Source organism: Strix aluco, chromosome 7 (genome assembly GCF_031877795.1).
Source record: "Strix aluco isolate bStrAlu1 chromosome 7, bStrAlu1.hap1, whole genome shotgun sequence".
In the NCBI taxonomy this organism is placed as follows: domain Eukaryota; kingdom Metazoa; phylum Chordata; class Aves; order Strigiformes; family Strigidae; genus Strix; species Strix aluco.
In genome coordinates, this window is record NC_133937.1 from 21,655,268 (window position 1) to 21,681,919 (window position 26,652).

At 42.9% G+C, this 26,652-nt stretch overlaps 1 protein-coding gene across 9 annotated transcripts in view; it reads right to left on the minus strand.

The window, feature by feature from the left end:
• The window catches only part of ERCC6 (ERCC excision repair 6, chromatin remodeling factor), a 49,978-nt gene extending 46,295 nt beyond the window's left edge, over positions 1 to 3,683 (minus strand). For 2 of the 9 annotated variants that reach the window (XM_074830865.1, XM_074830864.1), the window contains exons 1-2: positions 3,123 to 3,431; positions 2,148 to 2,581 (exon numbers count right to left, since the gene is read on the minus strand). In XM_074830865.1, the coding sequence (XP_074686966.1) occupies positions 2,148 to 2,581; positions 3,123 to 3,215 (527 nt within the window). In that variant the 5' untranslated portion in view covers positions 3,216 to 3,431. The other 7 variants (XM_074830861.1, XM_074830860.1, XM_074830858.1 and 4 more) reach the window with 7 other exon arrangements.
• Positions 3,684 to 26,652: the final 22,969 nt, after the last annotated feature.

Here is a 26,652-nt window from a genome sequence, read left to right on the forward strand (position 1 = left end):
TCTTTTAATAGTTTGATGCCATTCTATAAGGAAGCCTATTTCTTTTACATTTACAATGTCCCTTTTACACAAAGAATAGATTACAAGATACAAATATAGTGTCAGGAAGACAGCCTAGCTCAAAGAATCAACAGTACATCAACATTAAACCTTTCTTACTCTTGCACTACCATTTTTCATGTTTCCATATGCAATATGAAGTTCAGGTTGAACCACATACTATAACCTAGTATCATCCGTTTCTGCTGGGAAGTCATTTGCAGAGAAGGAGGCACTGCCCCACCGTCAGAAGCAACAAATCTGGGTTTGTTGATTCAAATAGAATATTTTGTAAGGATACACAAATTAGCATCTCAAAGCATTACAAAAAATGTCAAAGAAAACTTGTTACAACACCTGCAAAGCAGCCATTACTCCCCTCATATGCAAACAAAAGCACTACATAAATCTCCTCAGTTGTCAGGGAGGAAACTGTTGGGCCACATTTCTCTCCAGCTCTAATCTGGATTCTACCACTGTTCTCCTAGGAGACATATTCTACCAGCTCCTCAGCTATCACTGACATCTTCACTTCTCTGTTCTTTCAACACTTTTGAACCATCCCATCCCATCCCATCCCCTTTCTCAGTTTTCTGTTTTGTTGCTTTGAAGTATACCATCCTCTTGCACGCCTCCTACCCTTTGGACCTTGCTTCCTTGGCCCTAGGGTCTCTTGACATATACTGCTACTGTCCTCTTCCACAAAGCTTTATTTAACAGGACTGTGGGATTTAAACAGGATTTAACTTCAACCATTTTTTATTCTCCTTCTCCTTAAATTTGTGTGTATATTATAGAACCATGCAACTCCCACCATGAAGTGGTGCCAACTACTCAAAAAACACTTCTTGACTGATTTTTACCTCTACTCATGCATGCACTGTGTTATAGGACTTTAATCAACTCTATTACACTCTACTCATACGTCTTTACCTTTGTTAGTCCCTCTGCTCAACAAGCCAGCTATATCTCTGCTAATTTTCTCCAAAACTAACTTTCAAACTTGCACATCACATCTCATACAGATGAGGTTCTACAGGTCTGCATAAGCCGCTTGCATCCCCTCACGTAAATCTTATGTTACAACTTCAAGTGGAAGATGAAAATAGGGGTAGGAAAAATCATAGGATGCCTCTTAAAGAAAAATAGGAAAATAACAACTGACTGTGCTGCGCACCACTCTTTCAATAACCGCATAATCTAATTGCAGTGGTTACACTGCTCCATTCTTCCTCTCAATGACCATTTTACTCATTATGTCCTTCTGCTACATAACATCTGAAATTAGGTTCCAGTTTTGCAAACTTACTTAATTTCTCATCTCCACACCCAAACTGGAAAATTAATGAAGTGCATAAAATTAAGCATATACATAACAAGAAAGCTATGCAAGAGTTCACACAGATAATGGAGTCCTACAGCACTCTTGAGCACTAAAAGCCAACATTAATGCAATACAATGAAAGATGCACAGGTAGAATTACTTACCTGCAGTAGTTCACACAATAATTCTACAAGGAGACCAGAAACAGAAAGGGAGATCTAAGATCAGAACTCTAAAGATTAGTGGCTCCTATCCCTCAAAGTCTTCTACTATCAATACCATGTCAACTAAGTATTTGTTTCTTTTAAGGTGTCATTAAGTACTTCATACAAGCATTTGTGACAAGATTGTTTTGGTTGTAGTACACTCATGATGGGGAGTCATTTAAGTTACAGAAAGCACATAAGCAGAAGCAGGTAACTGCATGAAACATACAGAATTGAAGAAGTGGCACTTTTTCTGACTATAGCTTTGAATATAATGCACTTCTCCACTGCGCAGAAAACGGACATGCATCTTGGTAAGACAGGAGACAAATCAGAAAAAGGAGATGTGCTGTCCTCTACTGCCTTGACGCATGACCGAATTAGTCAAATAAGAGCAATGAAGCATTACTCTGATGAGAAAAATATTTTCTCCTTTTGTAAAAGGTGGGTGACTCAGAAGAGTACATGTGATGTAGTGCTTTCAAAACATCTTTTCATCTTCCAGCTTTTAAAAACATGCAACACCAAGCCTCCTTAGACAGTAACAGAAAGGAACAGTAAGAAAGGACACAATTTACCTTAAGTCATCCAGCACTGACTGATATTCTTTCTCCGCATCAGCTATTTTTGTTGCTTTATTAGCTTCATTAATTGCATTATCTACTTGCTGAAGAACTCCTTGCTCCAATACATCCTGGTCATAGACATCAACTCCTAAACCTTTGAGCTCAGCAGCCTGTGCACTATGTGAAATGGATTGAATCTGCTGCCTGTTGATCTGTAAAAGGGGTTGTCCTCTTCTGGGCACCTCCAAAGGAACAGCCGTGGAAGTGGATGACTGGCTGGCAGAGTTGGGAACTCTAATACTATTAGCCAGGTCACTGCTATACATGCCATTTTCTTGTTCAATTCCCAATTCCTCAGCATTATGCAGACAATTACTGCTTGAAGTAGTAACAGGGTCTTGTTCTTGGGTACTGTCTGGCAGGTGGCTGTTGTCTGTTGGCATCCTCTGCTCAAAGGCAACAAAGAATCACCACATCATAAGAACATTCACACACACAAAGTTCCTCATGAAAACTGTGCCCAAATAAAAGTAAGCAAAACAACAAGCACGTTTCTTTATGAGAAATTCTTGTTTCAAAACATCTAGTAGCCTACTCCTTCATGAGTCCTCCCCTCAAAGGCCTCTCCAGACCAATTTCCACAATCAAAAGGAAAAAGTGGCCAAAACTGCTTAAAGACAGCTATTTGGAATACTCCTGAAAGATGCTGATATCAAGACAAATAAAATAACCTGTAAAAATTACTCTTCTTGCCAGAGCGTGAACTCAGTCTTGTGTGTAAATGGTCATGCTCCAGACTTATGACATAATATAAACATACACAACTTAACATATCCAAAACAAAAAAATGTAAGTTTTTGAAACAGGATAAGACTTGCCAGTGAAAGCACTGATGAGAACACTTGGCTGTAGGCTTTAGTTTGACAATTCAGCTGTGAAGGAGAACATAAACCATCTTAGTTGTTAGGAAGCTAACACTGGACTTACCAAGGCAAGCCCGGAGCTGGTATTGTTTGGATCCTTCAGGGTGAGACTGTCTTCCGAAAAAACGTCTCTCTTATCACCTTCTGGATAAAACATGTGATATTAACCTGCAGGAAGTCATTAATAAGACAGGTGGGATTCGCAGAAACCTCTCCTAGCACGGCAGCCCGTGGACCTCGGGCCCAGCTCACGGTTTTCTTCCATCAGCTCCAATCACGCAGACAATGGGTCTGGCCCTGCATTTAGGCAACAGGCACCATGATAACCCCGCGCACCGGACCGTTCCCCTCGGAGAGCCCCCACCACCCCCCGAGTCCCCGTGCTTCACCACTTCTCTCTGCGAGCGAGCCCGGAGCCGGTGGGGCCGGGACAGGACCGCCGGCCGCAGGCTGTCCCTCACGGCTGGCGACAAAGCCCAGCCGGGATGGAAACGCGAGGAGCTCCGGGAGGCTCCCGCCCCTCCCAGCCTCCGCCGGAGCTGCGCGGCACTCACCTCGGCATACGGGCCCAGCGCTCCGCCACTCACCACCCCCCCACGCCGAGCGCGGATGCGTCACTTCCTCAACGTCGGTGAGCGTCGCGGTTGCGCGTGCGCCGGGCCACGGGAGGTGACCTGCGGCGGCGGCGGCTCCCCGCCCGGCCGTGGCGAGAGCAGCTGTGCTCGGCTGTCCCCCGCAGCGCCGGCAGCCGCCCGCCTTTACCGTGGGCTCGTCAGGCCGCCTCCTTACCGCGCCTTTGCCTGGCAGTGCCTGGGCGCGGCCTGGGCCGCTTGCTGTGGCACACGGGTCACCGCGGGCTGGCTGCCCCGCGGGGACTGATGCTTGTGGCAGAAGAGCCTGTAGACCAGGGTTACAGAGGAACTGCTGACAGGGAGTCCCTTGACATGCCTTAACGGCAGGTGATTGCTCGGGGAAGGATACATGATCTAGTGATTGCAAAATTAGCCCAGGACTCAAAAAGCAAGAGTTGTTGAGCAAATAATTTAATTTGGCTGCATCGAGGTCCCTCCAAGGCAAAAAGAAGGACGCTGTCCAGTTTGGGATTTAGCAGCAGGCTTGCTTATAGGCTTAGTAATTGGCAATAGGAGCAATCTTCTAAGGGTCTCCTGCTTGCTGGGCTCTCTAGCAGCAGCTTCTTATGTTTTCTGCATTCATTTCTATTTTCCTCCTAATTCTCTGGTAGTGACAAAAGCAGAAAACAAGATTTTCTCCAGGAGTCATTTTGCTTTCGCTACCTTATTTCCCCATTCTCCCCATTGCAGTGGCATGAGAGTCCTGGACCCATCTCCTCCTCCTTTGGGCAGCAGAACTGAATTTACTTGCTGACAGCCTTGGCCCAACACAGAGAGGATAAATACGTAGCAGAATACATTTGGAAATGATTTGCTAATTAAATGCTGAGGCAAATAGAGTTTAACCCTTGGCTTCAGGGGACAATTTATGATTCAGCTTGACCACAGAGTTGCTTTCTTCAGTTGCCTTTCAGTAGTCCTGCTCCGTGTATTCTTAATGCCATGTGTTTGCAGTGAATGTCTTGAAACAAGATGCAAATTTAAAAAACTGTATTATTTTGTAAATTACTCAGGTATGGAGACCAGGTGTATATAAGTAAGTGCCAGAGGGATGATACCTTATCCTTCTCACAATTTCAACAAAATCCTACAGACCAAGAGAGAAAGAAAGCTTGTCCAGTAATGATAATAAATTTATAGTGCACCTTTGATCAAAAGAAATCCCAGATCCTACTGATCAGTCACCCTGCATGTAGAATATTGTGATTGTAGCAATGCAGAAATGTCCCAGTTGTTTAACAGGAATAGCAGAGGTGGTGTTTGTGTATGACTAGATGTAATGTTTTAATCATGAAAGTTTAAGGGTGTAGGTTAGGGTGTATAGGGAGAGAAGATAACTTCTATTAGATTTTGAACTTTGTCTTCTTTACACCCTGCCTTTAGGTATTTGTATACATTGATGAGTTCTTCCCTCCCTTCTTCTTTCGTCTATACAGTCCCAGTTCTTTTTAGCCTTCCCTCATGGGGTCCAGTCCCTAATCATCTTAGTGGCTCTTTGCTGGACTCTATCTAAGTAGCCCCATATCTCTCTTGTGCCAGGAAGGTCCTAGTCTCTCTAGACACTGATTGCCTGACATTTTCTCAACTGTGTTCCTACAGTGCATTGATGGAGTCCACATTGCTAGTAAAACACTGTTGATAAATGAATTAGCCAACAATTCAAGCATTTCAAACATCACTGAGACTTTTTTTTGCCAAATTTGTGGCATACCTAACACACCCACAGAGTCTCTACACAGTTGCTCCAGGAGTAGGAGTTCTGTAACTTTTTTCTCGTAAATCACCACCACTGACAGTTTCCAAAAAATACTGTATCCCTCCAAGTTCTCCATGTTGCCAGCTCTCTGACACATTATACCATTTCCTTTAATACCCACTGGTGTGAGTATTAACGAGTGTCTCAAAATTGTTGGTGGCTTTATTTTAGGTCCTTGACTGAAGATGTTCCTTTCCTTCCATTCCCTTATTCTCGCCTTCCCCCAATGTCTGGAATTCTCAAGAAAACACAGAACAGGTTCTCTAAGGTCTGTAAGACCAATACCTGAAATGTCAGCATGTAAATAAAACAGTGCTTAGTTGATATACTCTTATTTGTTTCCTTTACCCTGAAATATTACTGCAAATATCATTTACTTAGTATTTAATGACTAGAATGAGGAGGCTTATTTTTAATCTTTGTTGCCATGTTCTAAGTACAAGGAATGATGCTTTGTAATTGCTGAAACAATTGAAAATGTGGAGTGCAAAGTCTTTCAGCAGAGTGAGAAAGACAGCAACCGGGGAGTATTTAAGGATGAAGCTGTTGTCAAAACTAAGGGGTAGGCTCAGTTTTCCAGAAACTGATTAATGAGGGGAACAAGATAAGTTGTCCTGGAAAAAGAAAAAGAAGATCTTTGTATTATTTGCTAGGAGAGGATTTTTCAAATGAAAGGCTTGGGAGGAAAATGAGTTAAGATTTTCCTATATGTTAACAGACTTCTATGGGTTAAGAGATTACTAATGTGGGAGATGGTCAGTAATAAGTCCAGAAGAAGAGGCTCTAATCCAATATTAAATACAGTTTCTTCAAGACAGGTACTCACAGAACAAAGCAGTTACACTGGTGTCCAGACTGTGACTCCAAAGATCCCTGGTAGAGCTTGATCATAAAGATCCCTATTGTGCTCTGTATGTGAGGGACTGAAGATGATCTTTGTGGGAGTGTTCTGAAACCATGATATGAAAGTGTGGGAGACCCTTCAGACAGAGATAGGTCAATGTCATCTGTCTGTGAAACACCATATACGCTGGGAATGATGTATAAATAATAAGCATGTTGTACAACTAGTCTGTTGCAAACTGGATCAGGCTCCCAGGTGGTGTGAATGAAGGCTGTTCGACTGAAGTCTGCTGAAGCCAGGTCTCCAGCAATTGAAAATCAGTATGGCTCCATTAAAGTCATAGCAGGGATAGATTCTATAGGCCTTTAGAGGTTGTGCTGTGGAGGTCCATCCTTGATGTGTTTGCAACACTAGGCCTTTCTTTACCTCTTCTACCTCAACACATAGTTTTGCGTAAACAGGTGAGATCTGTGGTTTTGATCTGTTCTCAGCCTCAGCTATTGCCTGGAACTGTCCATTGCAAAGGCTATAAAAGTGCAAAATCTGTTATAAACCAGAATGAATTTAAATTTGTATTTTCAGTGCAGTCATTTTCACACAAAGTTAACCTCTGATGAACCAAAAGTTCAATTCTGCTCTAAGCTACATACACATATGGCTTCTGATCTTTTCACATAGCATTTATGCATGCATGTTTCTCTATATTTTATGGAAGTATTTAATTGCATTTACCTTCAAATTTTTAAATTATTTTCTACATGTAAATGACTGCTAGCTGCAATGCAGCTGCTCTGCTAAACCACTGGCGGTGTGGTTTCCTGGGCAGGACAAGTTCTGCTTGTTTGGTTAGGTTTTTTTAATGTTGTTAATGTAGCCACAATCTTCACCCTCCTTGTATGCAAGCATTAGTGATGACCCTTAATTCTTGCTGGAGCTGGTTCTGGCAACTTTTGACATGCAATAATTATGCTCTTTTACTTGAACTAGCAAGACTGGGAGATTAAACTGTGTGGACATCTTTGCATTCTATCAGCCTTGCAGGATTACTGGGAAGGATCCTGGCAGAGTGTGTAAAGCAGCAGTTCAGAGTTCAGCTGTCGGTTCTGGAGGACTGTGAAGAAACACAAACAAGCTTCCAAGGAAGCTCAAATAGAATAACAACTTGGAAAGGAAGCAAATATGTTTCTGTGACTCTCAACTGGGTAATGAAAAATAATGTTCTGTAAATTATTGTCAGTGATGAGGAGGAAAGGGGCAGTGGTTTAATTTTTAGTCCATCATTTCCATTCAGTTTCCTACTCTAAAAAGTTATACCAACAGTCTTGGCCTGTGAATTCTATGGGAAACACATCCTGGTGAGGTACCCAGTGTCCCCAGTAATAATCTGCCACATATAAGTCCCTGGTTCTTAGCAGGAGATGATCCTCTCAAGCCCTTTAGTGGCCCAATTGTGCTGTTAAGGGTATGTCCTGCTGACAGTTGGCTAAATCTTCAATCTTGCTTTTTCAATTAGGCTTTTCCTCCATAGATTTTAGTATGTGTTTTGCCAAACTGAAGGCTAAGGAAGGACTTTGTGACAGAATATATTAATGGATTTTGTTCTGAGGAAATCCTGTACATGAACTATGACTGATTGCAATGGAAGAACTGCACAGAAAGGCTTGGACTGACTGGCTAAGAAAAAAGTAATCATCTGAACCACTACATTTTCAGTTATGTGACCCCAGGATTTGAACATCTTCTTTGAGCTCTTATCACACAAGTGTTTACATGCATTAAGGTGACCTGAGATGGCTAAGCCTCATGGAGCAGTCCCAGAGGACACAGTGCTTTGCTAAATATTTAAAGATGTTCCTTGTCCCAAAGTGCTTAGGCCTAAGATTTTCATTTATTCATAGGTTCATAGAGCTTAAGGCCAGACAGGACCATTAGATCATTTTTTCTGACCTCCTGTGTGACACACAGCAAAAATTCTCATTCCGTTACTCCTACATCAGGCCCGTGTCTTGGAGCTGAGGTAGCACAGATGGCTTAGCAAGACATCACATTTTGATTTAAATACATTGAACAGTAGAAAATCCACTACATGACTTGGTAGATTGTTCTAGGGGCTGATTCCCCTTTCTATGAAAAAAATATGTTTCAAGTAGTGTGAAACACAATAGCTTTAAAAAATGCCAGGTGCTTAAATAAGCCTGTTAAACATAGCGGAGGGAAAGACTCCAGTGGAATTTTGTAAGAAGCCTCAAACACAACTTTGTAAAATCTTGAGACAGAATTTCAGGAGAACACACTTTTCCTTTACCTTCTTAGAGGTCTGCAGTGGGATGGACACCTCAGGTTCCACCTAAAACTTCCCTAAGCAGTTATGTGCTTCCCTGTGCTATGGCTATTCCTAGAAATGCTGCTTGTGGCTGAGCTGATCAACTGGGTACACTTGTCTTGCCTGAGGCCAGCTTAGAAGGGGAAAATCACAGCACTATGCTCGAGGGGTCAGTTAGTCAGGTACAGAGTGTCCTAGGGCCCACAGGCAGCACTGTTCTGTTAAAAAACAGATGGCAGTGGCAGTGTGTATCAGTTTACCTTCTCTAGTTTTCAGTAATTTCCTGATGAAGTATCAGCTGTGGGTCTGAGTCAACACCCTAGGAGATTTCTGTGCTATACGCTGAGGCGCACTGACACTTTTAAAACAAAATGCTAAAACTATGAAGTTGTGATGAAAATAGATAATAAATGATTTAGGGGGCTGCATTACTTCTCAGGAGGGCACAGAATTGCTGGCAGCATTGGCAGAAATGGGAATTCCATCCACAGTAATAAAACATCGGTATCTCTTTGTACCAGCGAGTTGGGTGGCAAGTATCTCTCAGAGCCATGCCAGTGTAATAAAGCCAATATATCAACTTAAGAGAGATGCTAAGCTCTTTGAAAATAATTGTGTAGTTGGCAAGCAATAGCTTTTACTCTTTATATCGCAGAGAAATAAACCTGGGTTTTTTTCCCCTCTCTCTCCCTGCTGTGGTGCATTTAAGATACTAAATGCAGAAATCTATCCATGACTCAAATCATGACTATCATGACGACAAATGGGAACAAATTCCAGGAGTGAAGGTTTCTCCCACTACTTTACTGTGGTTAGATTGCTCACCTTTTGTATTTCTAACAAATATTGCTGGACTAAGGCTCACATGTAAAGAAGTCCTTGACAATATCAAATTTTTAGGAAAACTCTGTTTGTGCTTATTTGGGCTGCATGTTTCTCCAGAGGAAGAAAAAAGTGACTTTCTAGCCGAATCTCTTGCAACTTGTAGAGGACTCTTCCTGAGCTTGCAGCCAGATCATTGCTTCACATGTGTCTTTGATATCTATCTTTTATAGCTGTGTGCACACAGCACTTTTTAAGGCCCCATATAAAAAGCAAACAAATATATATTAGTTTTAAGTACTGAGTAAGCGTGTAATAGGATCTTGCCAGAGCAGTTGCATCAATCTCCTGCAGGCAAAGAGGGAAGTTGAACCTAAAGTTCATTGAGTATTTGCAAACCAGCTTTTCACATTTTGTGTACTTCATAGCTGTTCAGTGAGAAGCTTATGATGAAGCTCTGGCCCTTGCATCCCACAACCAGGATCTCCTGCTGCCATCTTACCCAGGCAGCTGTAGGCTGCTGCTTTCTCACCTGCTGGCGACCTGTGCTAGGTCTCCTTGCAGTGACTAGCATGTACGATGATTCCTACATCCTAAAGCTCGCTGGCACAGTCATGCTAAGACCGTATTTGAACTGTCAGATGGTGCCAGGAAGAGAAGCATGTGAATATTCAAGTACTCGAAAATCTTTCACCTCCTTAAAAACTGGGCTGACAGAAACAGACTCGGTAGCAGCCACCTGCCTGCTTTAACACTAGAGGGAGGCATCGCCTAAAAGAAATCACAAAGGCTTCTAAAACAGCACGATTTAAAACGATTTATGTGTCTTGGAAGGGAACAAAACACTGATTTCTTTTTAAAGCCTCTGTTTTTATTGGAATACATTATGGGAGGCCTCATTTGTTGCCCAGAATGCTCTTGGCCAGAGTGAAATTCAACCTTCCTGATGAGGCAGGCAGATTCAGCTTGAGCTGCTCTGCTTTGTCTTAGCTGGGCTCTCCTGGGACAGCCTTATGCACAGGGCCTGGAGGTAGTTCAGCCTCTATAAATAGCTCGTTGCTGAATTCTTCTGTGAGCAGATTTTGAAGGCTGTGCCAAAGGATAAAGAGTTGTGTTGTTTTAGTTCACTTTAGACTGACACACTGAAACAGATTTCCCTGTCTGGCCTCAGTTTGTACTCAAAGCAGAGGCCAGGAAGATGAAATGTCAGTGCCTCACTCTGTATTTATTTCTCCCTAATTGCAAGGCTATAAGCATAATAATAGGGATTGACTTTATGATGGTGGCTATATAGGGATGGTTGTGGTCCCTGAGGAGGCTTTCCCTCTCCCCCTTTACCCCCTTAGCCCCTCCCATTACAGTGTGACTCCTGTACCATATAAGGGGTAGGTAATGCACAGCTCCCTCATTCATGGTAAGACTGCTTCCTTGTCTGTAAACTGCATTTTGCTAGGTTGCACAAAAAGACCATAGCAGAATGTGAATATTTATTTGAGGGCTCCACAGCAGTTGAGAGTAACCTAGAGTTGTATAAAGCATGTATTGTACTGATCAGAGTGTTGCAAGTTACATTTCTAAAGTAGACACCAGGTAGCTGAAAATCCTGCAAGTTAATTCCAGCAAAGGGGGAGGGGGAGTGTGATTGCCTGTTCTCTTCCCCACTCCTTATTGTCAGGAGTGGTTCATGGAGAAGGGGAGTAGGAGAGAGGGCCCAGGAGCTCTGGGTATCCTGCCCAAATCTTTGAACGGGCTCTGTTCATTGGAGGTGCTTGTTTCTTCTTCTCCAAGACTGCCTTGCCTCAGCTGGTGAGCACAGCTTCACGTAGCAGGGAAAGGAGGGAAAAAAGTCCTCTGAGGGAGGCTTTTCCAGTCAGGTAGGAGGGTTGACACACTGCTGAGGGAGCAAAAGAGGCAGATCTGGGATGTGCAGATGGGGACAGAAACAGATGTGAGAAGAAAATGTGTAGAGGGGGAGTGATGAGGAAAGAACAGCTGTGAAGAGTGAGAGAAAGGCTGTTATGAAATCTAGGACCAAAATTAATTGCTGAGCAGGGCAGTGCAGATGTATATGGGTGGCTGTTTTGAGTGGAATTAAATCTTTGAATTTAAGTGAGGTATAGCATACATACTGATGGGCCCAGGTGCTCTAAGATCACCATAATGAAGGTCTTGAGATACAGAAGGTCTGTTGTCAGAAGGTGCACATTACAGCTGCTTCAAATGGATAACAGGAGTTTAAAAGAATAATAATGTGTAAGTTACAGCTATCAAGACCCTGTTTAGAGTCACTTAAGCTGTTCCATGAATTTATCCTTTAACAAGCTCTATTCAGTGCCTTTCGTCCTTTTGGCAACACTTAAAATGTCTTGAGTCTTTGCTGAAGTGGGACTTGGTCCACTGTTCCTATTGCATCATGCTGGTCCAGCTCAGCCATATACTACTTCTAATAAAGGAACTTACACAGTGTCTGTCTGCAGTTTCATTCTGTTGAATCCCTTGGATACCTCATCATCTGTGATTCTCACCAAAGGCCTTGAGATATGTTTTGTTAAACAGCTAAAAGAAAATTGCGTTGGGAAAGCTGCTGATGTGGTTCCTTTTGCCTTTCAGAACATAATCCTGCAGATCTGTAGTTATTATAGCAGATCTCTGTTTAGAGCAAGGAAGATTTCTCAAGGTGCTGTTTAAGACTTCCTGGTTTGTGCTGCAAATTGTTAATCAGTCCATGACAGCATAAATAAAATTAAAGGGTTTAATTAAAACTAATGAATGAGTGAATGGAGAATACACAGCATGTTCCACTTGCAGCACACTGGTGCTGTGAATAATTAAAATGTCACAAAGTAGGAGATGTCTTAGTAAAAATGTTGGAGCTGCAGAAAAGAGGCCCCTGAACTTTGGTAGTTTGGGAAGGTTTAGGTCTTTAAATTGGTGGAAATCAGTTCATGTAAGTTAAGGGAAAGATACAAAAATATATACAACTCTGATTTTTATTAGGATGGAGTCAAAATTGGAAGCTTAGTCCAGAAAAACCCTACTGCATTTTGAATCGGTTTGCATGTCTCTGAAGATCTAACTGTTTTCATACTGTATTGATCCTCAAACCGTATCACCCAGGGGATTAGTTTCTTCTTTTACTCATCTGTGACTATATTCTTGCAAAGGAAACTTGCAATTACGTTGTTGTTACTTGCTAATGTTCTATCTATTCAAAGCACAAGCATTCTTTTGATTTAAACCCAAACCTGAACCACAGCCTGAACTGGATCTGCCTTTGGCTCAGGTTCGCTGTATGTGACATGGTCAAATAACAGGCCAAGAAAATAATTTTAGCTGGTCTGTTTTAAATAGATCCAGGGTGCATCAGGTGGGAGCTAGAACAACGAGGCCAAGAGACTGATCAAACTGTTATAAAGTTTGGGATTACTGATTAGACCCAGAATATCAATTATAGGAATAATAGGAAAACATCTTTCATCTTGATACTTTACAGTGGTTTGCTACTGTCTGTGGTTTGATGTGTTTGACAGCATCTCTCTGTGACTTATTCTGAGGTTGACGTTCTCCGTCTCCTCAGCTCTGGACTTTTCCCCAGATCTCCTGACCCTATGACATCTTCTGAGGCAAGGACCCTGTTAGAGGATGAAATAATATGGATAAATGTCCTGGCTACTGACATCACTGATGAAATAGTAATGTCCCCGCAGCCGGCTTTCTATGTCATAATGACCCAAGGTGAGCATCAGTGATGGACCTTACTCAGTGTAGGGGTTTAACTACATGTGTTGGGAGATTTAAAAGGTACCATACCTCCATCAAGTGCCTCTAGAGGCCATGATCTAATGGTAGGCAGTACTGGATGCAAGTTAGAATGGGGTGAAAAGGTGAAGATCATCTATGAGGTAAGTGGCTATGCTGTTGTGTAATCCTAGCTCTGTATCATGTAATTTCTTAAGATGGATGAGTAAATAAATTTACCTTGAGAAATTCCACCAATTTAGCCTGATAGGTTAAGACTAGAAGAACAGTGCAACATCCAAGTGACACCGTGGAGTTTTCCATGTCTGACTGGGTATACAAAGCTTCAGTACTGACGATATCTGCAGTATGTTCTCTCTCAATGCTTGGCTGTCTGTTTAGTGGAAGATCGGACTAGATTATGATAATGGTCCCTTTGAGCCTTAAACATTTATAAAGGAATGAGTAGACTTTGCCAGGAACTCAAATGATTTCTTAATGTTACATTAAATTACATTGAAAAGTGTAGCATAACCCTAACGTCTTCACCGTTGGCTTAATGCTTTGGCATTATGAATAGTGTGGAAAAAAAGTGTCTCAAAAATGCGTTTCTCTCAGGAGAAAAGACTTTTGAAGAATATGGAGTTTTTATGCCTAAAGTTTTCTCTTTCCATTTATGTTTTAGGCTTGTTTTGGTCCAAAATACAAATATTTTGTAAGCAAAACATTGAGAATCTACCTAAGAAAAAACTTAATTCTCCCTGCACCTCACTTTGGATGTGTTTGAGTTGGGGGAAGTTATACTGAAGAAAATGTGGGCTTTTCAATATGCTGCAAATCTCAAATATCTATACGTTATGAAAGCAGAGAGTAGACTTTCTGGGTCACCCTATAACATTAGGGTTACCCAGAAAAAAATGATAATTAATAACCAACAATTTGAGTTAATTAGGTATGTTCAATTCCTCACATAAATTACACTGATTTATGTGAATTCTTAGACTTTAATGGCTACATTAATAATTAACTACAAATTAAAAATAATCACAAGTGCAATTGAGAAAATATCATCCCAGTGGTTACTTTATGATTCAGTTTCAATTAAAGGGTTTGGTACTCATTTTCAATCAACCAGGGCTTGCATGCTGCTCCTGGTGACATCACTGTAAATCTGGGATGAGGTTCTTATGAAGTCAGTGGCATTACTCCAGATTTACACAGATCTAGCCAAAAGCAAAACAAAGTCATTTGACTAAAGCATTCCCTTATCTTCAAAGGGAATTGGTTTCATCTGTAATAAAATATCTCAGGGCAGCCTAGGCTAAACCTAGTTATTTGGCTTCACTGAGGCTCTTTGTGTGAATGAATCTTTTTAGATTTGTGCCTAAAAGGCTGAAATCCATAAGCAACCTTCCACAGACTTCACTGGAGCAGATCCAGGCTCTACAGAGCCTCTGCTAAGAGGCTTTTCATTAAGGCAGGATGCAGTTAAGGTTGCAAAAATTTGTTGGGCTTTTCAAAAGCACGCATATAAATAATGATATTTCCTAAATTCCAGAAGCTGCCAAATATGATTACAATGTAGCTAGAAAGAGGAAGGGATGAGGTGTTTGGGACTCTGTTCATGCTGGTCTGTTTTTGCAAGGAATAGTTCTGGTTAGCTGTATTTTCTTGTTGAATATATCAGCACAGTAATTTTTTTCCAAATATGGATCAATCTGTTACCTCATTAGGTTATTTGCTTAGTTACTTGTAAAGTGATCAAAAGCCAAATCTTCAGATCAAGATTGCTCAGTGAATAGTCCCATGTTTTTAACTTAGACTTATGAGTTTAATGATTGCTACGCGGTAGGGTATCTGGTGTATACTTCTAGGATGTAGGAGCTCTGGTTTGTATTTTGCCATGTGGTTAGAATTGGCAAAGCAGAGCAATACATTTGTTTAGGTATATATAAAAGGCATTGCTATGCTTTCCTTCAGGGCACATAGTAGCAAATGTGAGCCAGTAAGTTCTGTATTAAAATATCTGTCTTTGCTAAGTCCATTCAGGATGTTGTCACACCTCTTCCTCATTCCTGTATCTTGCAGCAAGAATAATATAAGGTAGATCTAGGATTGGTTTACAGAGCCCCAAATTTTTATCTGATAGGTTATTTGCATCCTTTCTGTGTAAGGGAATGGTGGCATGGTGCAGCTTTTCCCCTACTGTCAGTGTCTGTCTTACTGCGTATCAGTATCACTGCTCTTCGGTAGATGGCAGCACCATGCACATGTAAGGAAGGGCTGGAGAAAAAATGTCTGGCAGCAGGCTGCTAACACCAATATGACTTTACCAGCATTCAGTACGCTTTAAAGTTGCTCCCAGGAGTGGTCCTAGTGAGTTGCCTGGAAGAGTCCACAAGATGAGCAGGCTGATCTAGCAGATCTAGGAGCTCATAGCTCCTGCATCAAAAGGAAGCTTACAGGAATTTTTTCAACATATCCATGAACAACCATGTAGGGAAGAGGGGATTTTTCCTTTGACTGAGTGGGATCCACACTAGACCTCTCAGTGTTAGGGAAACCTTTGTGTTCTTTGAATGTTTTGTATGAAGATACACCATTTTACAGTCCTTCTCCCTGTAGAGTATCTGGGGACAGCATTAATTTATAACCAGAAGTATTATGACAACATAAAAAAACAAAATTTAGACTAAATACCAAAGAACTTCATGACAGCTACATTTCTTACAGTTAAGTCAGCATAAAAAAAAATCAGAAGCCCTGTAGCATGGGTCACATACAACTGTGATATACCCAAACCTGGGAGAATATGTGTAAGGAATAAGGTTATGGATGGTGAAGAAAAAGAACAGTAAGGAAAGTAAAACACTGGGGCAGGGGTCCAAAGGGGCTCAGAAATCTCCATCCTTAGTATGAAATTGGAATTACCCTTGTTGCATCTTGTGTATTACTGCTCCTAGTATTCATCTGATTTTAGACTGTTTATGCCAGCAGGCCACGGAGTCATCCAGCTGTGAATCAACTCCAATAACTAGGGTAGGATCAATACCTAATTCTATAAAGAAATCCTCTTAAAAAGGACAGGAGACCAAAGCTAGGATTAATAGAGTCTTCCAGTGTACACCTCCAATTGCACATCAGAGAGTTGTCAGTATCCCTGATACAATTTACACTGCATCAAAATCACAAACATCAGCAAGTACAGAAAGTGAAAGCAATTTTGGAATGATCTGTGCTAGAGCAATTCCCTCCACAATAGGTCTAGGCTAACCCAAACTGATGCTTTTTACACAAATGATTATAAATAGAAGCCAAAATTTTGTCAGACCAATAGTGCAAACTTAACGTATTGGCCCCTTGGTGTCATTTGAAGAAAATTAATGCAGAGGGCCAAAGAGACAGAGTCTGCAATATGTAATGCTCTGGAGACATTGCTGAGATTTTGTTCCTAGTGTAGCTGAATAAATGCTCTTGGCAAGTCATAGGGGAGAAATAAGACATGTGCATAAGTAAGATTAATCAGTAAAGCCAGTGTCTATCTCATGAGTCATATCTGACATCAAAAAGGCCAAGGTTGTTCCATGTTAGATTTGTGCTACTACAGGAAAGGAAAAATAACAAAGAATCTCCTGTGCAAATTGTGCTGTAGATTTGGAGAACGTGCAAGCACTAGTGAGAATGGGGGCAGGGAAAGAAAGAGGGGGGGCTTCTCATTCCTCTCTCAATAGAAAACTAAGTGTGGAATCATGGCCCAAGCAAAGTCAGTGACAATGCTCCTGTGACTCTTAGCAGGGCCACGTCCTGCCCATGGTTTGTACATACTGGGTTACAGTGGAAGGGCTGAATTTCTCTGCCTTTACTCAGGTAAACTGTCAGAGAACTAAGTGGGAGTGACAACTGGCCCAAGAGCCTGATTCTCTCTGCTAAAAATGCTAGATCTGTGAAATCAGAGGCAAGGGAATTTTTCCTCAGTGAGGGTCAAATAGGCTTTTCCTATAGTTCTGTGAGCCACCATAGTGTGACTGAATAATGAGTGGACTGGGGAGAAAGAAGTGGCTGTCAGAGTGTACAGCTGTGGCCCCCAGGAGTGACCTGATGCAGAAGTGCCTCTTCTCTTGTGCACTGAATAGTGATGGCTTGGTGCGTGCTGCTTTGTATCCCTTTGCAGCAAACCACCGTGCTAGCTGTCTGCCCTTTCTGCAAGAACTGGGAGGCGCAGAAGGAGAGATACTGGGTTTCTGCAGCATCGTTCTCTGTTTCACTCCTAGATTTCCTGGCACAGTTGAACTTTGTGATGCACTGGGCATGTTTTTGCTCTGCATCAAAGACAGCTCTTGGCAGGGTCCAGGAGAAAGCACATCAGCAGAACCAAAAGGTGTTCTTTCAGGACATGGGGCAGAGATACATAGTCTTGCTTTTTTGAAGAAAAGTGTGTAGAAGGGGGCAGATACAAAGACTCTTTATCTGTTTAATCCTGTTTTTCTGCTGGTCCTTTCCCCAGCAGTTTTTGGGTCTTACTTTCAGAGCTCAGTGGACCTGTCAGGCACAAGCCACCCTCATTGTTAGCAAGGGAAGAGGGTAGTGCTTTCTGTATAGTAGAGATGACTGTCAGGTTATGGAAGGACTGCACCTCCTCTTGGAGAATTGCATTTCAAGCTTCTGCCCCGGTCATGCAGCTCAGTGATGCTCCCACATGGGCCCAAGCCTTCAAGGCACAATCTGGCTCTACTAGTTTTGCAGCAGTGGTTGTCTAGGCAGGTTCCCTCAGGACTGAAATGAGACACCTCCTGGGCTGAAAACACTTGGGTCTGTCCAGACTGAGCTAAAGTGGGCTCTGTAATTAAGGTTTGTAATGGACTTATATCCTTGGGGAAATGACCACAGGGCTTGGGAGAGGGGTGAACAAAGATTGTCCAAACAGTGGCCTGTAGGAAATGGTCACAGATGTGTCAAGTGTTGGGAGTCCTGGGCACCAGGGCAGGAAGGTGGGTGGATACTGGTCCCCATTTCATTTCCATAGCAGGACTTGGTATGGAAAGCACTGTGGAAGAACATTTGTTGCTGCAGTGTGAAAACCAAACTGTTAAACTGGAGTTTTGTCTTGCGCTCTGTGTTAAAAATGCTGTCCTGCTCCCCTCTGGCAGAGGGAAGGCTAACAGCTGCCCTGCTCTTCAGGGCAACTTTTTTCCTTTTTGTTCAAGTCCATTTTTCACTTGCCGGTTTCCCAAGAACAGGAAAACCAAGTGGTACCCTAACACAGTTTAGGAGATCAACCACTGCACAGGCAAAATAGGACTCAGTGGAATAAAACCAGAAGGGGAAAATGTGCCCTGCTTGCACCACAAACAACCATTGTGTAGCATTTCCAAAGAGTTTTTCGATGCTGGTGTCAGGAGGGAAGAAACCAGTACCCATGGGGTCCTGCTAGATGGGGAGTAGGGAGAGGGTGCAACAGGGCTGGTGGTAGTGGCAGTGCCAGCAGGCTGAGCAGCCCTGGCCAGCTGGCCTGCCAGAGCCTGGGGGCCTGCTCGTGTTTTGGCTGCAGGCAGAGTTCCAGGCTCCCTGAGTGTGCATTTACAAGGCACCAGTGCCCAGTTTATTGGGATGTGAGGAGATGCTTTGTGAGCACTGCACCCAAACCGGTGTCCAGATATAGCGCTTTTTAAAAGAAACAAGGCTTACAGCTAGCTCTTGTGTGCGTGGGAGCTGTTAGCATAGGAATGTGCTAGCTGTCCTGCTGCTGGCTCATCTGTATTAAGTATCTTAAATAGAAAGTGCAGACAAGAGGGACTGTTTGCCAAATGCATTGCTAGATAAAAGATGTAAAGATGGAGTTAAAGGTGAGGTTGTGTATCAGTCATTTAAAGGTTAAAATCACGTTGTAATTAGCTGTGCAGTTCCAGGAACTTCTGAATGCAGATTATATTGGCAAGACAACCTGTCATGTTAAGAACGTGCAATTAAAGCTTTTTTGCCTTCAAGTGATGAGGATGAAAACCCAATAAAAATGATAGACCTAGATTGAAAAATTACTGTCCCCCAGCCCTGCCCTGCAAGTTGTGAGAAGAAAGTCCTGCTGATATGGTTAATGCATGTATTTGTGCAGTGAATGGACCTGTTAGCTATCCTGCAGTTTTATTTATTCTTTTGTCTGTGTATAGACACTGTGTGCTCCTTGGATGCAGGGAGGGAATGAATGGATGAGTGTAAGTCCTGATAAACTTAATGGCTTCTGGAGTCCCTGCATAGTGCAAGTGCGTTGGGACAAAGTACTCGCCCTGCGTTAGAGAGTTTGGTGACTTGTGCATCCCTTTTCTGGTCCAGCTTTGTACTGTCTCATAGCAGAGACATCCTCTGCTCTGCAGCTGTCATAACACTTGCAAACCACCCACTCTTCACAGAAGCAATTACATGTAACCCAACCTCTTGCTGTATGTGCAAGCTGATCTCTCCCACTGCCCTAATTCAGACTCCAGAATCCCTTTGTTTTGCAGCGCTGTCACCTCTATTGCAATCGCAGCAGACCAGCTTCATTATTTTCCAATTTGTGCTCTGGGCTCTGAGACCTCAGACCTGCCAGCCTTCTCCCAGGGGAATTCTGCTTAAGCAGCTCAGAGAGGGTGCTGTCTGCTGGGGATTCCCTCTCCTGCCTCTTGGAGTAACTAACAGGCTGATTTATCTTTCTCCTAATTGTATCAAGCTATCTGTCAGCCATAATTTTTGCTTCTGATTTAATTGTCTCCACTCTACTCTTCAGCAGAAATTTGCCGTAGAGCTTAGCTTATTGGCACCGATTTATTTGAGCACTTGTTGCAGTTTACCATGGCCTGCCTTTCCATTTCTGTGCTGCCACATCTCTTACTGTATCCTGGGCCAGTTTGAATGGGGATTATGGGGAAGAGCTCTGACAAAAGAGGACCCCCCTCCCACCCATGAAATCCAGTTAGTTTTGTATTGTTTCATTCTGTATTTTTAGATCAGGAAATTTGCGATGGTGGACAGAACTTTCCAGGGATGTTGGGGCTGCAGTTGTTGCCACTGTTAAGATTGCTTTCTCAGCCAGTGATTATGTTGAGCCAAGATGTTCTGATTGGGACCGGATTTTGGTTGCTCTGAAATTTCATGTTCGTAGCCACTCAGAATTTAGCTATGAACTCTCCCCCTCCCCCCTGCCAAAAAAAAACCCCCAAACACTAACAGATTTCTCCCTAGAAAAAATAGGTATTAAATACTCAGGTTTGAACAGAAAAGCTTTTCTGTTTCTCAGGAAACTTCCATTTTAGTTCAAACCAAAACACAGCCTGGCTATTTAATTCACTGATATCATTGCTAGTTTAGTTCACAGTTATTGCTGATAACTTTTATTTATCCAACTTTATACAGCTTCTGCAAAAAGTCCGAACCACTGGTGTCATTTTGGGAAACCGAACTCAGGTTACCTGCAGCAGTGCCTTTGCAGTGGAGCTCTGCTCCTCTTTTATGTTTGTACCGCACCCAGGTCTCTCTGACCTTGCTGGAGGTGGACACTGAGCGAGACCTTTCAACCTATTTGACTTCTAAGGGTGCCTTCCAGGAGAGCACCATTGCCACAGAGTATGGTGGTGACCTGCATTGTTGGACCTGGCCTGGGCCAGCCTCCCTGGGTGGAAGGACAGCATTAACTTAATTTTTATGCCGCCTTGGTGTTTCTAATAAACACAAATGGCAATTAGGCAAAAAGTAGTGAAAAGCTACTTAAGATTTCTTTCCTGCTTCTCTGGCCAAAAGTGTTAGCCAGCTTTAATAAAAGTGTTTCCCAGGGAGTTGTGTTTCACAGTTAAAAGTGGGGTTCATGGACCAACCCTTGAAATCTAAACTTAGGCATCTAAATAGAGATAGTCTAAAGACCGTTGTGGAGTAGGAATCCTCAGGAACAGAATTCTGTGGTCAAAGAAACACTTTGTGGACAAGTCAGCCATCTATGGGGCTGTTGATGGAGTGTCACAAAAATACAGGTGCTGATGTAGGCTAGCCTCCTCCTGCCCCTTCTGTATTAAGACACACAGGAAAATGAGGCCAAGGGGCTGAAGAATTTGCTTGGCACCATGAAGAAACAATGGCCAGGTGCCACTTTGACATTGGTTTCACAGGTCTGGGATGCTGCTGTTCTGTGGGACGGACCTTCAGGTGAAGGGTCAGTGGTTGTCTAAAGCCAGAATCAGAAAACAGCAGTAGCTTGGTTGTGCCATGAAGTCACCAATCCTAGAGGTCATTGGCAGGGAGGAAAATGTCATTGAAATAAAGCACTGGGACTACCTGGACTGTCCTCCCTTCAGCAGCTGGCCCTTGGGTCGCGTAAGTTCAAGTCAAAATTTCTGCCCTGAGTGTAAAAGAGCTGCCCCTGCACGGGCTTTATAGATGTGCATGGGTTGGAGTGCCTTCCCGCACACCCTACTGCGCTTAGCGATGGAGCTGCTGGCTGGCCAGAGATGTGACCTTCAGCCGTGGTGGAAGTGCCTTTGGCTTTGAGTTACACAAAGCTAAAAGATAGCAATACAGCAATTTTTTATGGCCAATAGATGGTGCTCTCCAGCTGATTTTCTGTCTTGAGCGGGCGTTTGGTAACAATTGAAGCAAGCCCTTTCATATTGTTAACTCCAGTAAATTTTTTCTGGAGTAGATTGAACTACCCAATTATAAAACGCAGAACAGGCTTTGGAAACTCTTTTCAGAACAGACCTGGCCGGATTGACTAGACATATTTTTTTTCCATTTGCAATTAAGATTTTATTTAAACTTAAACAATGGTTAAACAACAAAAAACATCATCTCCTATGTACAGTGTGCTGCTGGCAGCCTGACAGCTTCTGACTCTTAAACTACACAATGATGACTTAGTACCAAATAGGAACAGAGCATGTTCTTAAACATACTACCAAGTAGGAACACAGCATGCTCTTAAAACTCCCTGAAGTCTTGAATGATTAAATTGTGACAAACTAATACAACCAGGTGGTAGGTAAATCAGAGTAGAATAGTTCATTCCTGGCACATGGGACCCTTGTATTGGAGATAGAGGTTCACAACTGATTTAAGCTAATTGGCAGCTGTGCTGTGGGTTTACAGGGTGCTGTTGTGTCCCCCTCTGCTGCCAACTGGGCGTTTGCACACTCCTTGTGTGAGCAGTGCTGGTGCTGTGGCAGTTGGATGAGGTGGGTCAGCTGAATGAAGACTGGGTAGATTAGCAAGCTGGTTCAGTCTGTCCCACAGCCACTCAACTGTCTGGCCTAAGGAATACAGGAGTATTTTGGTACTGTACTTTTCCTGTTTTTACCATCAGCAGCCTGAGCTTACACTGCTGTTATGCAACTGCTCCTCAATTTTACCTCATCTTATGAAGTCTTCTCTGACAGTATTTTGGTTAACACACTTTTGTTGAGAGGTAGTGTGTGTGTCTCCTGCTCTTGCTCCTGGTTGTGTCATCCCATCCTCTTTCTCCTGCCAACTTTGGTGTTTGTTGGGACCATCTGTGACCTGACTCAGTTCACTAATGTAGGTGAAAATTATCAGTGGAGAGGGCCACCAAGACCCTTTCACTCTTTCAGCAATAGTGAGTCCAGAGATCAGTTTAGTTTGCTGAGGGAACTGCAGCCAGAGCCTTCAGGAACCTGATCTTGCTTGCACTGAGGTTGACAGAAAAATTCCACCTGACATAGGTGCCACAGGAGCCATCTCTGGGCTCCAGTGTTGCACATGGTTATGTGGAACAGCCCCGGCATAGGTTTTGTGCTTCCTTGGAGTTCAGCATACCAATATGTGCTTCCAATAGCTACCTGTTGCCTGTGTACGTCACCCTTAGGAAAGCAATATTTTAAAAGACTCACAGCTGCTTACAGGAAGGCAGTATATCACAAGGGAGAGATGTGTTGCATCAAAGACAATGCATTGCAAATGCTACATCTGAGATTAACTTCCCAGCTGTCTCTTGATTTACTTATAATCAAGGACATGTGAGCTGCAACTTCCTTTCTTTACTCTTCCTTGTCAAAAGGACCTGTTTAATGCAAAGCTAGGAAGTATGACAGGACGTTTCTTTATGCTTTGTGGACAGCACTAGCTTGAGTGACTCTGTTGGTCATGTGGAGCACATCCTCTGACGTTAGCTCAAGAGAAAGTATCCAATGTGTTCAAGCTGGCAGGAGTTTCTTATTAACTCCCCTTCCCCCAAAAGTGTTATCACAACAATCTAATGCGTTTTTATGGGTATGAAATCTTCCCCTGATTACCGAGCTGAAGGGAACATGAGAGCAATTTGTTCCGGTTAATAACCAGGAGGCTTAACTTGAAATAAGTTGGAATGAAAGCAAGTGTAAACCAGATGCAATCTATTGCAGAAGTGCTTGAGGTTTCTTGTGCACATTTTTCTTCAGAACAAATAATAACATGTTGAGAGTGCACATCAAACCCATGGTGCTTTGTCCTTCCACTGTGAAAGCACAGTTATGTGCTGCTGAGAACAGGGAAAAGCCTTGCTTTGAACAGCATGTGTGGGAGCAAAAGAAGATGGTTGGATTGCGCCGTTGTAACTCTGGAATGGGCTTCTCTAGTGACTGTTTTGAGGTTGCCAGATGAGCACAGACTGTTGCTTTTTTTTTTTTTTTTAACTCAATGGCCAATAATGAAAGTTCTTATCAAGACTATCTTGGGTTTTTCAAGACTGTTTCTGGTTCTTATAGCCTATGTCAACTGATAAACTCAGAGACAGCATGTAGATTTATACCTTAGATCTGTCTGCAAAAGTAATAGATCACAATGAAATAATTTTTTTCTTTTTCTCCAAGGTGTTGTCTATTTGTTTTCATGCTCGGAAGGTTTGCATCCACCTGATTCCCTGATGATGTCCTATAAGTAACTGGAATGATTCAAGGACCAAGACTACAAGTTTATTGAGGTGAAGAAGGGAAATTCTCTACACTGTCAAGTCTTGCTTGTGTTATGATTTCCATGTTAGGGAGCATCAGTCGCATGTCCTGGAAGGCTCTAAAGCATGGAGCCTTCCTAATGGCAAACCCTGCTCTTAGTGCAATTGGCATGTTAGTGGTTCTGTTAACTGTAACTGGATTGGTCTGAGACACAAGATTGGTTCACTATCTAGATTCAACAGAGTTTATGGAGGGTCAGATTATCTGTTCAGAGGCAGATGTTAGCAAGAGTGTGTAGGCCCAGAAGCTAGATGGTGTTGACAGCTGACTTGGAGTTGCATCTAACAGCAGCATTTTTCTAAGTATTGGATTGGTGCCAGAAAGGGAACCCCAGCTCTGGTTGTTTTAGCAGCATATATGACCAGTGCTTAGCTCTGTGTATTTTTGCTGATACCTTACAAGTTCACTGGTGCTGCTGTTCTTTGTCAGAAAGTTTAATACATCCCAGAGCACCCCATCAGTGTCTGGGTACTGGAGGCTGTGTGTCCACTTTGCAGTGTTTATTTCTCTGAAGCTGAGTGAGTGGTAGCTATAAGAAAGAGGCTTTGCTAAAATCAGGGTGGTTTTATTTTTCTCTGACATAGTTCTTTCTCACATCTTATTCAACATAGTCTAAAAGCTCCTCTCACTGGAAGATAGTTGTGAGGCATGGGGGCACATCTGTCTTCCCATAAACCTTAGTCTGACAGAACTTCACATGATGGTTGACACAGGCCAAGGAGGCTACACAACTCTACCTTCCAGAAAGCTGTGTATAAGCAAGGCTGCTATTGCTTTAAGACCAGAATTTTATCTTCCCCCACCTCCTCTTCATCGAGGGTAACGTTGTAGCTACTTGTCTTGCCCGCCCAACCACAGTTTGCCCTGGTGGGATCTAGCCAGCATAGAGTGTCTCTAATCTCTGTGGTCTCTGCTAGATCTGATCCTTTGTCAACACACAAGGATTTATTGCTGCCAACAGATTCAAGCATTTTGTTTTATCATCAAGATTTTTTACTATCCAGGTGGAAATGGACAGAATTACTTGGCTGCTATAGATCATCTATCTGCCAATTATTTGGATGAATTATAGATATTAGCAGGCCTGCAAAAGCAGTGGTTAAGCAGAGCTTGCTTTCTTCCAGCTCATTAAGCCATTTAGCATTGCATTACTCTCCAGTTCACATCAGATATATAATAATCTGATCATCTCTGTTTGTCAAGATGTAAACTTTTACTGAAACACAAAACAATCGTGGCTTAGTCACCACTAGAAGTGCAGGCTATTGTATTTATTTAACAGAAGGAATATAAATCTAGACAGAGGAGCTTTAGGAGTGCTGTGGGAATGTTACGGAGGCTTCCAAATAAGCAACCCACCACCAATTTAAAAAAAATAAATAGATTTATTTTTTCCATAAAACCACCAGTCAGCTCTCCGTAGATTACAGATCCGGATGTCCACAAGAGGAGAACAGAATAACTTTCTGGGGTTTGACAGTAACCCGAAATACTTTACAAAGCCCCACTCCCCGGGGGTTTAACGACAACCCCAAACGAAAACTTCACTTCCTAGGGTTTAACGGGAACCCGAAACGTAAAACAAAGCCTCACACCCCAGGGGTTTAACGACAACCCCAAACGAAAACTTCACTTCGTGGGTTTAACGAGAACCCAAAACGAAAAACAAAGCTTCACAGCCTAGGGGTTTAACGGGAACCCCAAACGTAAACTTCACTTCGTGGGTTTAACGAGAACCCAAAACGAAAAACAAAGCTTCACAGCCTAGGGTTTAACGACAACCCAAAACGCTCTATCACTCACCTAGAAAGTGAGGGCTCTCAACCTCGAGGACCTGCTCAGGGCAGCGTCCCGACCCAAAGTACCTCGAGGAGTTTCCTTGGGCAGCGTCCTGACCCAAGGGGAGAGTCCTCTGACCGCAGCGTGCAGCTCCAGGGGACAAGCTCAAAATGGCTCCCCCAGGGGACTCCATTTATACCCAGGCCGAATCTGACCTGTAGTCAATAGCGGCTCCCATTGGTCAAAGGTCTCAGCTACCGCGAGACCCTGAAAACAAAGACAGCCAAAAGCTGCCACGTTTCAACAGCCAGGAAGCTCTGTTTTCACTGGGCGGATGCACCTGCCACAATCCACCCCGTGACTACAGTCATGATTCGGCTGGTTTCCTTGGAGTGGTGGTGCAGTCACCTCTTGCCTCCAAGGTTAAAAGGGAGCGCGGTCCGGTGAGTCTCCATGCTCATTGTGGATTGTCATCCCTAGGTAATTATACAGTCAAAATTGAAAAGGCTGATTAACCATTCTAACAAAACAAACAATCAATGCCCAATATAACAACACCAAGTCCAATCATATTCTTCTGAGGGCTGTCAATTTCACAAGACTCCTTCACCACCCCGTTGTCATCAGGATCTTGATTGTCCATATGGATCCCCACAGCCAGGCAAGATGTCGACATCATCCATTCCTCCGAGGTCCTAATAAAAACAAAACTAGGCCTCGGATCAAAACCCGGGCA